This window comes from Sceloporus undulatus, chromosome 6, assembly GCF_019175285.1.
Source record: "Sceloporus undulatus isolate JIND9_A2432 ecotype Alabama chromosome 6, SceUnd_v1.1, whole genome shotgun sequence".
NCBI classification, from domain to species: Eukaryota; Metazoa; Chordata; class Lepidosauria; order Squamata; family Phrynosomatidae; genus Sceloporus; species Sceloporus undulatus.
In genome coordinates this window covers 7,168,002-7,183,583 of record NC_056527.1, presented here as the reverse complement: position 1 = coordinate 7,183,583, position 15,582 = coordinate 7,168,002, and the positions used below count along the sequence as shown (strand labels likewise).

General features: G+C 39.2%; 1 protein-coding gene across 2 annotated transcripts in view; it reads right to left on the bottom strand.

Moving 5' to 3' along the window:
* Positions 1 to 15,582, bottom strand: part of CTDSPL (CTD small phosphatase like) — an 82,924-nt gene that overhangs the window by 12,092 nt on the left and 55,250 nt on the right. The window contains exons 2-5 of one of the 2 annotated variants that reach the window (XM_042476363.1): positions 13,131 to 13,285; positions 11,333 to 11,365; positions 7,850 to 7,951; positions 5,207 to 5,263 (exon numbers count right to left, since the gene is read on the bottom strand). In XM_042476363.1, coding sequence (XP_042332297.1) covers positions 5,207 to 5,263; positions 7,850 to 7,951; positions 11,333 to 11,365; positions 13,131 to 13,285 — 347 coding nt within the window. The remainder of the gene's footprint in view (positions 1 to 5,206; positions 5,264 to 7,849; positions 7,952 to 11,332; positions 11,366 to 13,130; positions 13,286 to 15,582) is intronic. The other variant, XM_042476364.1, reaches the window with a different exon arrangement.

Sequence of the window (15,582 nt, the reverse complement as noted above, 5' to 3'; positions counted from 1 at the left end):
AGCCGCCTGGAATCCGGCTCTTTCTGCTGGTATGTACCAGCAGTAGAACAAATGACTTGAGTGTCTTGCTAGCAAACACTGTCAACACCACTACATTACTTGCAGAACATAGGAAGTTGGGATGAACAGACAATTTGCAGGGGCACAGTAGGATGAAAAAATATGTGCGAATTCATCACAGTGTTGTAGCACTTGCCTAGATTGGGGAAAGCAACCTGCGATTGTTAGAAAAGATGATGACAGGATTGTATGCACGTTACTTCAATAAAAAAAACTTCTGGCCCTTAAACAAATTTATATTAATGTGAAGAACTTACTCCTATTTGGGAAAAAAATATGGAAATACTTTATGCTGTCAAGGAACATAGAGTTATAACCACAGAGGTAGAAAAACAGATAATATAGCCAAAGTAATTCACAACTTATTCAAAAAATAGTAACTTGTTACTGTTACTTATTTAAAGAGTGGCATGTGAGGAACACACTACTAACATGATACTTTTTAGTTATAAACAACATATATTTAAAAGCACAAAGTAGCCGAAACGGGAAAGCCCACCCACTGAAACAATATTTTAGGATAATATTAAGTCATTACAGTTTTTTTTTTCCCTTCAAGTAATGATACTGGCTGAGTATTCCTTATCCGAAATGCTTGGGACCAGATGAGTTTTGAATTTTTTTTGGGGGGGGGGGAGGATTGTGAGTATCTGTGAATATCTGTATTTGCATATATGTACATAATGAAACATCCTGAAGGGTGGAATTCATTTACGTTTCACATACACCTTATACACATAGTCTGAAAGTAACAGTATACCATATTTTAAAATATTTTGTGCATGAAACAAAGTTTGTATACTGAACCATCAGAAAGCAAAGGGGGAACTAACTCAGCCACCCATGAAAGAAGTTTTGGTTTTTGGAGTATTTTAGATTTTGGAATTCTGGATAAGGGAGACTCAACCCTTGTCAGTTTTTGTGACATGTCACTTCAAAGCTCTCATTTTGTCACATTTATGTCACTTGTTTTGAATTGGTGTGCATCTGGAGGGGCAGGGAGACTCACGATAATTCAACCAAGCCATCCCCGTAGCACATAATATTCTGATATCTAGAGTTTCAAGCACTTCTTGCTGCAATGGTTGGGAGAAGATGTGTGGACATGAATCTTCCAGCATCTCATCCACTGTGTTGTGGCTATCTCCCAGTGCAAGTAATCAAGGATAGGCCATTAAGAATGCACACAGCCTATCCTGGATTACTTGAACCAGGTCATAGCCTCTTCTGGAACGTTGGCTCATGGAGAGCATTGCCTTTTAAGGAAAGAATATATGCCAAAAATTATCACATAGTGGAGTTGTACATCACTGTCTTTGCCTCTTCTACAGTTCCCATCACCACCTATTTTCTATAGGGTGGAAATCACTTACTTTGGCCCCATTCATACTGGGGTAAAAGACATGGAGGGAACTGGGATGATCCGGATGCCCCTCCCCCGAATCGCTCCGTTAGCAAGTGCCCACTACAAATTGAAATCGAATGCGTTTTGACAGAAATCGAATGCATTCTGTAGATTGGCCGCTGCCAATCAAGCTATCGTCATGGTGACGTTTGCAGGGCATCGGGGGAAGTGTCCTCCCTTTTTAAAGAGCCAGGCACAGGGGTTTCAGCGGCTGAAGCAGGGAGAGAGATGCCTCTCTCTCTCTCTCTCTCTTTTTTAATAAACCTGTGGGCTTTTGGGTCAGATCTGCCCCTGTCCCAGGCAGAGGATGGGATTGCCATGCTTTATTTTTTTCCTTTTAAAAGCAACATTAGCTTTCCCTTTGCTTCCCTTGCTGTATCTGCTCAAGAAGACAAATCATTCGCATATTTGCTCAAAAAAAATTGTTAAAAATGTAACATTGATTGTTTGCAACATTTGTAGCTTCTCCCTCTGCAGAAAGCAAGTGCAAGCCTGGCTCCATCTGCCTCTGGAATATAAACCATGCGCATGTGCGCTCAAAAAAATGGTTAAAAATGAAACATACATTCTGGAATAGAAACCATGCGCATGTGCACTCAAAAAAAAAGGGTAAAAAGTGAAACATACATTCTGGAATAGAAATTGTTTGCATTTGAAAAGGGGGGGGGGTTGCCTGACATGAGCTCCGTTCATCCTCCTGCAAGGGAAGGAATGCCCAGCGACAGAGGGCTTTGGGCAGGGGATGCAGGGAAAAGAGGCTCCTAAAGAATGCCTTCCCTTGCTCCCTTCTTCCCAGGGCTCTTTCCTCCTCCCCCTCCCCTCCGATGAGGGGAGGAAATGCCTTGCCCTTTGCCCACCCTCTGACCTAAAATCCCTCCCTCAATTTGCCTCGATCGTGATCGAGGCCAAAGTTCTCATTCCCAGGACCCGGGGTTTTTAAAAAGAAACGGTATTTGCGCCGATTTCAAAAGACCCGCGCTAGGGGCCATTTAACACGGAACGGGTGTGCAAGCCCCGGATTCGCTTGTGTGAGATTCGGGGTGAGTAGGAACTTCATGTGATTGAATCGGTTTCAGAACTGATTTTTTTTTGTAATGTGAATGAGCCCTTTATTTATATAGGCTGTTGAAATAGCACAAAGACCCTTACTGTTCAATATACAGTATTTGTTATTGTACCCAGGCACACTGTTCTGTGATCTACATTATGTATGAGCTTTTTTCAGATCGCTTTAGACCAAGGACAAACAATGACTTGTCCATTCAGGAAAATGCAGCTTTCCAATAGTCACTGGGTGGTACAATTGCGATGGCTTGTTTTGTATATTGCAAGCTTGGTATTTCACACACCCTCTTTCAAGTCAGAATCTTGTAACACTCAGAAACTGGAGTGATGTGCTGCGCAAAGCACTTTTTAAGCATTTTGGGGGGTTATTAAATATACTCGTCAACTGTTCCTGATGTTAATGAAGATATATCAGATAGAGGCACAGCAATGCGAAGGCATATTTTTAGCAATAATTTACTGAAAAAGCAAATGACTAAACAGCTATAGAAGAAGATTTGCTATTCCCCTGCCTAGCATTCCAAAGAATTTCCCTGTAAGTTCGTGTGGGTGCCACTCTGCCTTCTGTAAAAGGAACAATGGGATTGTGGATCATAATAGAATAATCACCACTATGTATTTTGGGAAGGCCAAGGGAAATAATGCCACCAGTGAAAAGGGCTATTTCTTCCACATTAGCTGTTCAATAATCTTGCCTGCTTCCATTTCATGCCTCTTGCCCCTAGAAAGTACCCCTAGATTTGACACAAAATAAAGACTGATATTTGTAGATGACAAGTGACCTAGAAACTACAGGTGTACTGTACTCAGCTTTAAGAATTAATATCATGGCTGGCATCAAAGAAGAATGGGAACTGTAGTTTACTGAGTGATCTCATGAGTCTCTTAAGTCTCTTTACTTTCCTGTGGGAGAAAGGAACAACTGCTCCAACTAGCTTTAAGCCTATAGCATAGACACATCATTGAAACATTTTTATCCTGTATGTCCACAAAATGTGCTTCGAAATCTTACAAAAATTTAAAATGAATCAACAAGAAAAGAATAAAACTATGACCAGAATGCAAGCAGTGAATAATTACAATATCATGAAGCAAAAGCTATATAAATACAGTGATCTTTAACAGTCACCCAACTGATATTTAAACCAGCACTATGTATGAATAACTGACAGTGTGAATATCCCTGTCACCGCCACCAGTCAAAAGGCCCCATCCTCAATGGCCTCCAGGCAAATCTCTGAACTTCAGGGTGCAGGGAACAATGGATAAAAGGACAACCTTAGTATGGGAAGGGAAGCCCTTGCAATATGCCTTAAGGAAAACTTCTCAACTTATGGTATTTACAGGGCATCTGGTTGACGAAGGCTGCCCCAAGTCTTCAATGACAAAAAATAAGGGGGGAAAACCTTTAGTTTTTTGCTTAAGTAGATCTATTTATATCCCTGTGTCTTACATCAACTTCTTAAATCATATAACCGATAGTGAAAGGAAAAGGAAGACAGAAACTGAATTCCAAAGTACGCAATGCTCTGCAAGAGCTTCAGTTGCTTACAGTAAAATGTAAAAGTTTACTATGCAGTTAAGAACAACATATGAATTAGCAAGAGGCCCACATGGGTGAGGCAATTTAGCTCCAAGCACAATACAAGAAATGAAACAGACAACAGGTCTTTAAACAGAGGCTGGATGGCCATCTGTTGGGGATGCTTTGATTGAGAGTTCCTGCATGGAAGGAGGTCGGACTGGATGGCCCTTGGGGTCTCTTCCAACTCTAGGATTCTAAGAACAGGGGGTTTCTGTATGATAGAAAATATATTATTGGCTAAGAAATGAGGTTCTTTTAAGCTACACTGCCTCCTTCTCCCTCTATAATCAGGAACCTTGAAATGCTCATCACATGTAAGGATATCTCAGTAGAATGCATTTCATGAAGGTAATTTGCAAGAAGACAGGTATATATTAAAAAGAAAACAATGAGTGTTAGGTATGTGCCTTCACTGCAGAAGACTGAGAGGTCACCATTATAACTCTTTCTCATTAGAAGAATGAGAACTTTGCCAACTAGAGATAACAAATGAAGAGGCTCTAAACATTTCAGTCAAGCAAATCAGCTGCTTAGAATAAAATGAACAAGACTACATTGAAAGTTCTTAATGAGATCACACAACTCTGTCTTCCGTCGCCTTCTACTGTCTCCCTTCCAGTGCACACATAGATGTAGTTTTTGAAAGGTCTGTGCTGCTTTAGACACCCTGTATCCTTTTGAAATGTAGTGATAACTTGCATGTTTTTTATAACAGTTCAGCTATTTCATATTTCACGTGAATGCCATCTCATCCTGTTGAGTGGTACACTCCTTTTAATCTGTCAGTTAGTTCTAATCTAACACTTCATTCTTTGCCAAGGTAATTTAACAGTCCTTCTGGTGGGGGTGGATCTCTTTCAGATGTAAATATAAATCCATATTTTTACAGCATCATCTTATGGAAATATATCTCCTGATGAGATCACTATGTACACACTCACAGGGCAGAAAACTACTGCTGACATTCTCCAAAATAATATAAAATGGACAACACAATCTCCAATTTAAAACAACTCTTTAGATATTAAAAAATACGAAAAAGAAGCTTGGCACCAGCATGCATGAATGGGAAATATAGCAGCATTGCTCACCTGATGTATAGTTCCATCAATTTCAACTGGAACAATGAAATCAGCATTGCTAATTGGCTAGAAAAGTGAAAACAAGAAGAGCTTTAGAAAATAAGAACAATTTGTACTATCACAAGTTCCCCACGACACACACTCAAGGGGAGTATCAGGAGTGACAGCAGAGCTCTGGTAAACTGCAGAACCTTGGTAGCACAATTGTCACTGAAAACTCTTTTAGAACAACTGCCAAAGAATTGGAAAACTATCCTGTTCAAATATTTGCCTATACACACCCACATTTGTGCCTTCTGCTCTACAGTGTGGACAAAACGGCTGTCAAAATGCTTCTATTCATGCATTCATTCTGACAGGAGAGGACTCTTGCTTGGTTCCTGCAAACAAATCCACTAGGTGGAGCAGGCTGCAACTCTTCCTCTCAAACACATGTGCTTCTGAAGAAGGGTTTCAGGAGGGACAGGACTGGAGAGCTCTGAAAGAGACAGGAAAATGGGCTGCCCCATCCTTGCCCAGCACCAGGATGTCAGTTTGTAAGGAAAAGCAGATCCTAGCAATAGCCTTCCCCAGTTCAAGTCATGAATAAAATGGCTCCAGCATGCAGTTTTTGACACTTCCATGTGGTGAATATTGGTTAATATTTAGATGCTCTCATTTTCTCTATGGAGACACACTCCTTTCTCAAAAAGGTTTGTAAGGGGTTTGCAAAAAAGTGTCCTCTGCCATCATGCAATACTACTGCAGAAAAGGCCTACACCAGCTGTTCCCAGGGCATTTTTTTGGGTGGGAGATGCATCATTACAACAGCTGCTCTCTGTTTCTCCAAGAATCCTAAACAACCTGTCGACAGTTTGAAGAGACATTTTCCTTTTAAAGGGAGAGTAGTACTATTTTCCAGAAGAGACCCCACACACTGAATTTTCTGCTCTAAACAAAAAAACATGAGATTACTGACATGAAAGCCATACAATTTCAGGCTTTATCCTAACAGCAAAATATAGTGGTATACTAAAATGTACCAGTATAAACTGCAAATAGAGAAGTATCATTATTCACTGATCTCATTTGTTCCTTAAAAAAAACTCCCTGCAAATAAGAACTGAGTAGATCAAAGAGTCAGATTTGCAGAATGGTTTCTATTTATAGGAAGTGTTTTTTCTTTTTCTTTTTTTTAAGTAGAGAGGGGCATTCAGAAGTATAATTTCTTTCTTTGTCTGAAATCTGAGAAAGTGCCACCCATTCTGCTATCTCAGGATTCTGCTATTTCTTGGTTAGTCCAGTTCATAAAGAGCAAGGTCTGGGGATTTTTGCTTGGAGTTAACTAAACAATCTCACAAAATGTGTACGTTTCTGGAAACTCACCGCAAAGAGAAACGGGGGAAAAGAGGCCCTTGGCTTAAATATATAATAAACTAAACCAAAGTGATTCCTGTATTATTCCACCAAGACAGAATATCTGAAGGTGTAATATTTTATTTTACAAAATATGTAATTGCCTAATCTTTAAATCAATCCCATGTGTAAATATATTGAGCTCTAAAATAAATATGATATTGCTGCTTGTTTAAATCACTATCTCAAGGGTAGACCATGCCTAAATGATATCAGCTAGCTACTACAAAAAGACAGGAGTAGAAAATCTGGAAAGGAAATAATAATAATAATAATAATAATAATAATAATAATAATAATAATAAATTTTTTTATTTATATACCGCTTTTCCAACAGATCAAAGTGGTTTACAAAAATGCATAAACAATTACATAACAAATAAATAACTATAAATTCACCCCCTTGCCTTAACTAATAATAATAAGGTACCAGTACATTTATTACACACTGACAACTCTGGTGGCAACAAATAGGTGAGATTAGGGGAACATCAATTCCAAAAAGCCACTGATACCACCCGCTTTGGACAGAAGAGAACCAGACAATTCATTATCAAGAACAGCAGCACTTGTGAGAACTGCCCTGCAATGGTATGAAAGTGTTAATGTTCAAAAATGTTGTGAATTCAGCCTGCATTTCTCACTATAGTTCCCTCACATACAACCATCCTGCAAGTCTCTTCCATGCCCAAAAGTGTAAGTGAGAACTCCTAATTACATAAATGTAGTCCAAAAAAAGTGTGAAAGACTCCTGGGAAATATTCCAGCACTGGCTGAAATACATTCAGCTATTTTATGGCTGGAAATGGATTCCCATATTTTTATTTCATGTCCAAACCTCGTTTTCTCTCTCTCTCTCTCACTCACACACACACACACTCATATGTCCACTGCTTGAATTCTCATTTAATTAACACATACCTAGCAGTTCAACTGAAAAGCACAGAGTTTTGAGGCAATATGGAAATCTTCTCTGATGGCCACTCACACATGTACAGTTGTCACTGGATTCTAATCAAGATATTTCTGGAAGGTAGAACTAATTCTCTGTGTGTGTGTCTGTCTGTCTGTCTGTGTGTGTACGGCTGTTTCCCTCCATATGTGTTGGACTGCAACAGTTATGTGGGATTATGGAAGTTGTATTGGAGTAGTCCAGCACATCTGGAGGGCATCAGGTTGGAGAAAATTGGCCTACACTGTACAAATAAATTCATAACTGTATCAGTCAACAACAAAGAATACTGATCAGATACATACCTTAAAGGAACTGTGCACTAATGTTTCATCTAGATCAATGACCACACATTTCTTCCCATAATCAGATATTGTCATTTCAGGCAAGAGGTATTTAGCTGGTGGCTAAACAGAAGACAAAGAAACACCATGGGATATTAGAAACATAGTCTCACTGAAGTTGTAACAGTAGTAATTAGCAGTGTACATGTGACATAGACACAAACTACTTAAATATTGTTTTGGGCAGTACACTATGAAGCATCAACATGCAAGGTTCATGAACAGGTTTCTTGGAAACCCACAGAAAGCCACACTTTCAATTGTGACAACAAATCCCAGAGATAAAGATAATCTTATTTCTGAAGAAAGATGGCAACTTCAGGATTGTAGAACAAGACCCTTCACTATCTCCAGCACAACTGAGGCTGGCAGTGTGATAACAAGGATTAATTAAGAGTTAAGTATTCTCAGTAAACCTAGTGAAATTTCACCATAAATCCATTAAGCACATAAATATGAAGTGGGTTGATGGGAAAAGTGATCCCCAAATGTAAATTAGGTCACAGAATGGTGGTTTCTGCCTAAAACCCTTTTGTCAATACCTGTCCTCTGGCTTCTCATCTCCCTCTCCCTCATACAGCTAAAACAGCTTGTTTTATTTAGCAAATCTTGTGCTCTCCATGAAAAGCTTTGGGAAATGTTTCTGAAAAGGGACGGCTGCCACTTGAAGGAGGTGATCTGCTACATGATCTTTCCTTGCCCTCTGTTGTCAAGTACCTACTGTTGTTACAAAGAGTGTCTTTTCTTTTGATGGAAATTTAATCCCCCCCTCCTTGAAGTGGCACGTCTTGTGCTGAAAATGAAACTGTATGAAAATCTGGCACATCCAGACCATGCACTATTTCCTCATATAACTGGAACTAACATGTGGAGTAAAAAAGAAAAAAATACTTTTCTTTTCCCGTAGTGAATCAAGACATTGATCACAGGTTATCTTTAATAAACTGCCCCTCAAGCAAGTAGAAAGCACCTATATTAGGAGGCAGAATAAGGGTCTTTGGATGCTTCCTGTATGCTTCCATCACATGAAAGCTGCTGTGAAGTGCCTTACAGAGTAGAGTCATGTTGACAAATTGCTCATGGAAATGTGAAAACAATTACTCTCCGAGAAGAGTATAAATAGTTTTTTGTGGGTTTCTCGGGCTATGTGGCCATGTTCTAGCAGAGTTTCTTTCTGACGTTTCGCCAGCATCTGTGTATAAGAGTATAAGTACTCCAGTGGAGAAGATTTAGAACATCCATGCATCTTTCAGAAGCCATTTTTAAACAAAGGAAGAACAATTAGGAGTCACAAAGGGCCAATAAAGAAAAACAACTGAAATATTAGCTGAAATACAGTGAATAGTCTTCATTACCTAGCCATTTCTATTCAGCACTCTGAAAACCTGCCACCTCGTTAAAAGATGAAAAAAGCAGAGACGGCATTATAAGAGTGGCTGAACAAATTAAATTTTTATAATCATGCTACATGATAAGAGGACCGCTTCACAAGGTGTGAAAGTGACAAATGCATGTGCAGACACATTATCATGCTTGTACATTCTCCAGGGAGATGGGATTAGCTGCATCTCCCTCTCAAGTGACCAACTGGTAGCAAAACCAGCTCGTGTGCTGTGTAAAATGGGAAATTTCACTAAGAGAAGGGTGTGAGCACTGGGAGATTAAAGGAAGCAATGGAAGACCTGTGACAATGGGAAATAAATAGGGTGCCAGAATGGGAAGACCGGGTGACATGCAAGAATCAGGAACTGGAAAAGGACTAAAAATAGCGATACAAACACCCAATTCATAGCAGAATCAGATTAAGAACAGTGTGTACACAACATTTATCTACAGTGTAAGGCCTCATTGCCTGGCAGCCATCAAGCATTTGCAAATGTACTTCGGATACAAAGAGGCTTTTTCCCCCAACAACCACCACAACATAGCGCACCGTAACAGACACCAGTTAGCTGAATAAGGCAACTGCTGTGTAGAATATTGTAAATCTGAAATGTATTTATGGTAAGTCTCTGCACATACCCAGATGGTTGAAAATGGAGATAATGCTGTTGGTGGTATGATTTCTATTGAACTTTTGTAAATATCAAGAGATGTGGAATAATTAGGACACTTAAGAAGTTCTTCAATGGACAGCTGGATGCTACAGTTTGCCTGTTTGTAGGGGCAACTTGCATCCCTTGGTAAGATTTTATGTAGTCGCTGTATGGTAAACAACTGCCTCCAGCCACCAAGCAAAAACCTAAAGCGCAGCAGGGAATGGGTTAGAGCAGGGGTGGGGAACATGCAGTCTATGGGCTGCACAGCTCACTAGCTCCATTTTTGAGGCTCCCGATACCTTCCAATTTTTGTTAAAAATTAGATTTTTCTCTCATCAACTTTTGCATGGGGTTTGACCCAAACCAACTGTAAACTGGCCACAAATGCAGCAGTTTGCTTTTTCTGCTGACAAACCCCCCCACAAACCAATTAAAAAAAAAATTGGGTCCTGGCCTGGAAGAAAGGCAGGTCCTAGCCTTGGATAAGGCAGCATATAAATAAGGTAAAATAAATAAATAATAAGGGCAAAAAGTAGGCCAAATGGTGGCTGGAATGGTGTCGATGTATACATTGTTGTACTCAGTGGAACTTCTTCTAAGAATAAAAGCCTCATCTGAGAGAAATTTACAGTGTCTCTTTGCTCATTAAGAAAGGGAGAGGTGTTTCTACAGCTCACAAGCTGCTGACTACAGTCACGAAGGTGGAAAATCTGGTGCCAAATGTTGACGTGTTGCCTCACATGCTGCGCCACATCAAAATAATAAGGGCAAAAAGTAGGTAAAATGGTGGCTGGAAATGATACAGTATTACTCATGGTGAACCCAAAAGACAAGCTGGGTGGCAGAAAAGATTGCCCCCCATTCATTCTGAAGTTATCCATTGTTGTGTTAGAGGAAGAGTAGTTACCAGGTGAAATTAGAAAAAAGTCTTCTCAGACCAGATTTGCTTACAAAAGCCCTGAATTCTCACCACTTTGTTTTCTTGTGGCGAGGGGAAACATGAATGAAAGATGACCAGACCTTTTCCACTGAAGTGACTTTTCCACTTGGACATGTAGAAACCTGTACACAGAGCCAACACTTGAGTATGTACTATATTTTGTTATCTTCTTAGCCAATTATTGTAGCTTCTTTGCTTTGTTATAATACCTCAAAGAAAGTTTGTAATGATAAATGTTTCATGATTGGCTCAAGACTGAAGAATGTTTCATGTATCCTTCGGTTCTTGTTAATATGGTTTGTTTGTGTTCATGCAATACTATCGTTCTGCACATCTTTATAGTGCTGCAAATATCTGATAGGTTAGTAGAAAAGAAGAGCTCCACAGCATGCGGCACAAAAGCAAATCAATCCAAAAGCGGGAACATCAAAACACTAACAAAATAAAAAGAATAAAAATACATACACTTGGAATGGGAATGACCTGCATCTGGTCACCCTGGGAGGAAAATGGGAAAAGGTTACTGTAAGAATAAAATAGCTCAAAAAACCTAAATCAAAAGAAACTGTATATATATTAGTCAAAACCAGGGGTAGGCAACCTGCGGCCCGCGGGCCGGATGCGGCCCGGCAAGGCCTTGGGACCGGCCCCAGCCTGGTCCTGCCGCCGATTGCCGCCGGGGCCTTTGGGGGGCAATTGTCTATAGAAGCCTCAGAAACATGCATTTATCTTATATTATATTAACATTTTTTTAAAAATCAGCAAATTTTTTCGCGTGTCCTCCATTTTTTTAATAAAAGTGTCTTCCATTTGAAAATCTTGTCCTACATTTGTCCTGGTTTATTTATATATTTAATTGGTTTTTAAAAAATTAAAATAATTATTTATTTTTTGGCTTCGGCCCCCCAGTTGTGAGGGACAACAACCCGGCCCCTGGCTCAAAAAGGTTGCCTACCCCTGTCTTAAAGAAACTAAGGACATTATCATGCCAGGCTGTTATTTCACAGCAATCATGTTATTTAAGCAAACGGAAACATACTGCTATGGAAACAATTGCTATCCCACTTTCTCTGCAATAGTGCTATGGTGCCACTTTGGTAATGCATGTTCCTAAAATCTATCTTCTGCACTGCATCGCAAAGTCTGCCTTCATCCTTGTGTCCAACCTATGTAGCGCATGGAAACTGATCATTTTTTATTTAAGAAGTGCAAACATTAGGCATGGCTCACCATTAAGGCAATGGATTCAACTAGCAGAGTGCTCCACAAGCCAAGGAGAAATTACACTTTCTTGTGGCTATACTTTCTGTCCTCTGTACATGGAAACCATCCCACTGGTATTGTTATTTTAAGGAAATCTAAAGAGAAAACCAGTCCAAACTCCACTTTCTCGGTAGAAGTCCAAAAGGAGCTGAAAGACTTGCTATCTCAGCACTTCACTGTGTTTCCATCAGAAAGCAAAAAGGTCACTGTTCATCTTGGTTCTCCCCATGACATTTGGATCAAATGGTGTGACAACTAGGCAATAGCTGTTGCCTACTAATTTGCTACTTTCTTAATTCATAACTCATGAAATGTCCGTTCTGAATCTTTTAGCTACTTTTGTACCTGTGCCCCCAACCCCCCTCCAAAAATATCCAGAAAATACTTAGAGAAGGAACATTAAGGTCAGGAAACTGACAAGTCTTTAGCTGAAAAAGACAACTTTGGCATCATAAGAAACTGACAGATGGCCAAAGCATGAAGGGCTCAAGTGATAATAGAAAGACCAGCTTCAGATATCACACTGCCCAGTCTAGGACTGGTAATGAAGCACCCCATCATTATCATTATGAGTATAATCCTTATCATCATGGTTGGGAAATGTGGGAGGCAGTGACCAATTTTTGCCTTTATGACTCTCTCACAAGGTGCATCTACGCCTTAAGTGCACTGAAATACTTCAGTTCCTGTCATGTTTTTGTTGATTTTCAGCTGTTTTATTATTATTATTTGGTGTAGGAATGGGTTAATTATGACTATTTTGTCCTACTAATTTCAACAGATCTACGATAATTATGACTAAGTCTGGAACCAACCCATTATGATTGAGGTTCTGGCATAGTCTGCTTAATCTAACAGGCAGATTTGGTCACATTCACCCTTCCTACTCATTACTCACTTGGTGCTTCTTGCCATAGGAACTGCAAGGTATAAAACAATACAAAACATGTGAATGAAGATTTATGAACATAACTTTAAAGCTTTGCAAAAAGATGCTAACCTTCTGAAGCCCGCCATTTTCTTCCACCAATGGAGGAAGGACACTGGTGCTGTTGGAAGATGGTGGCTCAACATTATAGTCACGAAAGCAGCAGAATAAAGTGCTAAAGATGCTTCGACTCCTCTGCTTCTTCAAACTGAGATTACATTGGGACACTGTAAAGAATAGCAACATTTAATTAATGCTTACTCTTTAGACTTTAAAAAAACTGTGAGCATGTTCACATATGTCTGTTCAGTACTACTTGTAAAAATAATAGCATTACATTGAAGACAAAAATTATTTCTGACGATCCACTTTTAATATAGTCAATATTTTAATACCATTTTAATGTTCACTTTTTTGTTTTTCTGTCTTGTTTTTTAAACTGAAAGCTGCCTTTAATCCCAATTTTGGGAGAAAGGTAGATAATACATAAATATAATAAACATAATAATAATGTTTCCAGTAAACAATGCAATAAAGTTTGAACTGGGAAAGAATGGGATTTGACTGGACCTGATCCAACTAATGATAGTTTTGAATAAAATGTTTGCTAAAACATACTGCCCTTCTTTTCTGTAGAGTAGGAACTATCCCTACTCCTTTGATGTTATTCCTGCCTTTGGTACAGTACCAAATTTTCAGTTGAACAAGTAATGCCCAGGAACACATCTACTTCGTTAACTGAGATATACCTGTACTGGGCAAAAGTTGTACAAATTTTTCACCATTCTGTTAGTCTTCATTACCACTGGGAAAACTGTCTTGGGGCCAAGAAACAAATAATGGTAAATATTTTTTTCCATCCCTAGTCAGGCCATCAATGATGGTGGTAGCCTCAACATTAGCGGGGTAGTGGGCCTGAATTTTAAATGAGCTATCTAATGCATTGAGATCAATTCCCCATAGTACCCTGGATAACTCCTTACAGTTTGGACTAAATCCCAAAGTAGATTCAGCACTCTACTGACACTGAATCTACCAGCCACTATTGTCCACACGATCCCTCTTTACAGAGGTTCCCAGTATGGCAAGGAAATGCCATGTATCACAAAAGCAAGCCAACTGCAGATGCTTCTATGACTGGAGCTCAGATTATTGGGTCACGAGTTAGCCCCTACATCTTCAATAAAAGCTTTAAGGAATGTTTACTACAGCAATTTTCATTTTTAATGCCTTCAAGGATCCCTGTCTACATCAGTTTGCATTTGTTCCTTTACAGGAGACACAAAGAAGACTTTGAAGTATTTTCTCAGGGTGTCTTCCAAGCACTACACCACAATGTGAGACCACTGTGTTGCCACGTCCTATGATCAAAATGTTATAATGGTTGGAAGAAAGACGCTGAAAAAAGGCAGTCACACACCTTCTTCACTGTATGTACAAATTAAATCTGCACTTTACCACAAACACAAGGTGTACTAATTGGTCCCTGGCTCTCAGATACACTGAGCAGTTTTCCTTTAAAAAGGGTTCATTTGGGTCTATAAAGAGGGATTATTTGTGTGTCTGCATGTAGGGGGGCTCTTTGTATGGACATTACTGAAAACTGTCACTTGTTATTTTGTAAAAAAAATTCACCCCTCCTATATTTCTTAACTGAAAACACTAAATGTTTATAAAAGAAAATTTCACCATTCTCAATAAAAAGCACTGAATTAATGACACACACAAAATTGTGGGCACTACTAATTATGCCAGTCAATAGCAGATTAAATATAGGTCCTTCACTATTTTCTTCCATCTAATATAAAATCTCACCTGATACCTTTTATCACCTGACATCTTTTGTAACTATAAAATTAATTATCATCACCAATATTTATCTCAAAGGATGTTCATACAGTTTGCACTGAGGGATCAGGCCAGACCTGACCTAAAATGAACCTCAGTAGTTTTTATTCTAACACAAAGATAGTTTCCATGGAAAAGGAAAAGCTTGGAACTCCATCTTTAGAGTTGTGGTTTTAAAACTAGAATTCCTCCCACCCTTAGTTCCACCTAAATTGGATGTGAGCAGCGTAGCTTTCAAATATGTTTGGCTCAAATAGTCCAGTTTTGAAGAAAAAGGGAGCACTGCTGAGAACAATGCAAAGCCTAGATACTTTACTGAAGCCCACATTTAGTATTTTAGCAGTTAAATAAAATTTTATACAACTTTCACAGTAACTAAATCTGAAGAAGCAAAATTCCTCTAGACCACTGGTAACAGAAAGGCATATCCTTTTAGAAATCACCATCTCCAAACATGATGACTAGGAATTTTGTTGGATGGTAGATCAATCTGGGTCTTGGAATGAGGAGACTTGTCTCTTCCGGTCCACCTGCTTCCTTAGTTTTATCTCTTCTGGACAACACAGCTAAAAATCATTATGAATTTTCTTTTGCAGAAAGGGAAACCACAGCTGGCCTAGCACATCTAACCATCTGCACAAGTCTTTCATATTCGTTGTGGTTGGGGGCACAGGAC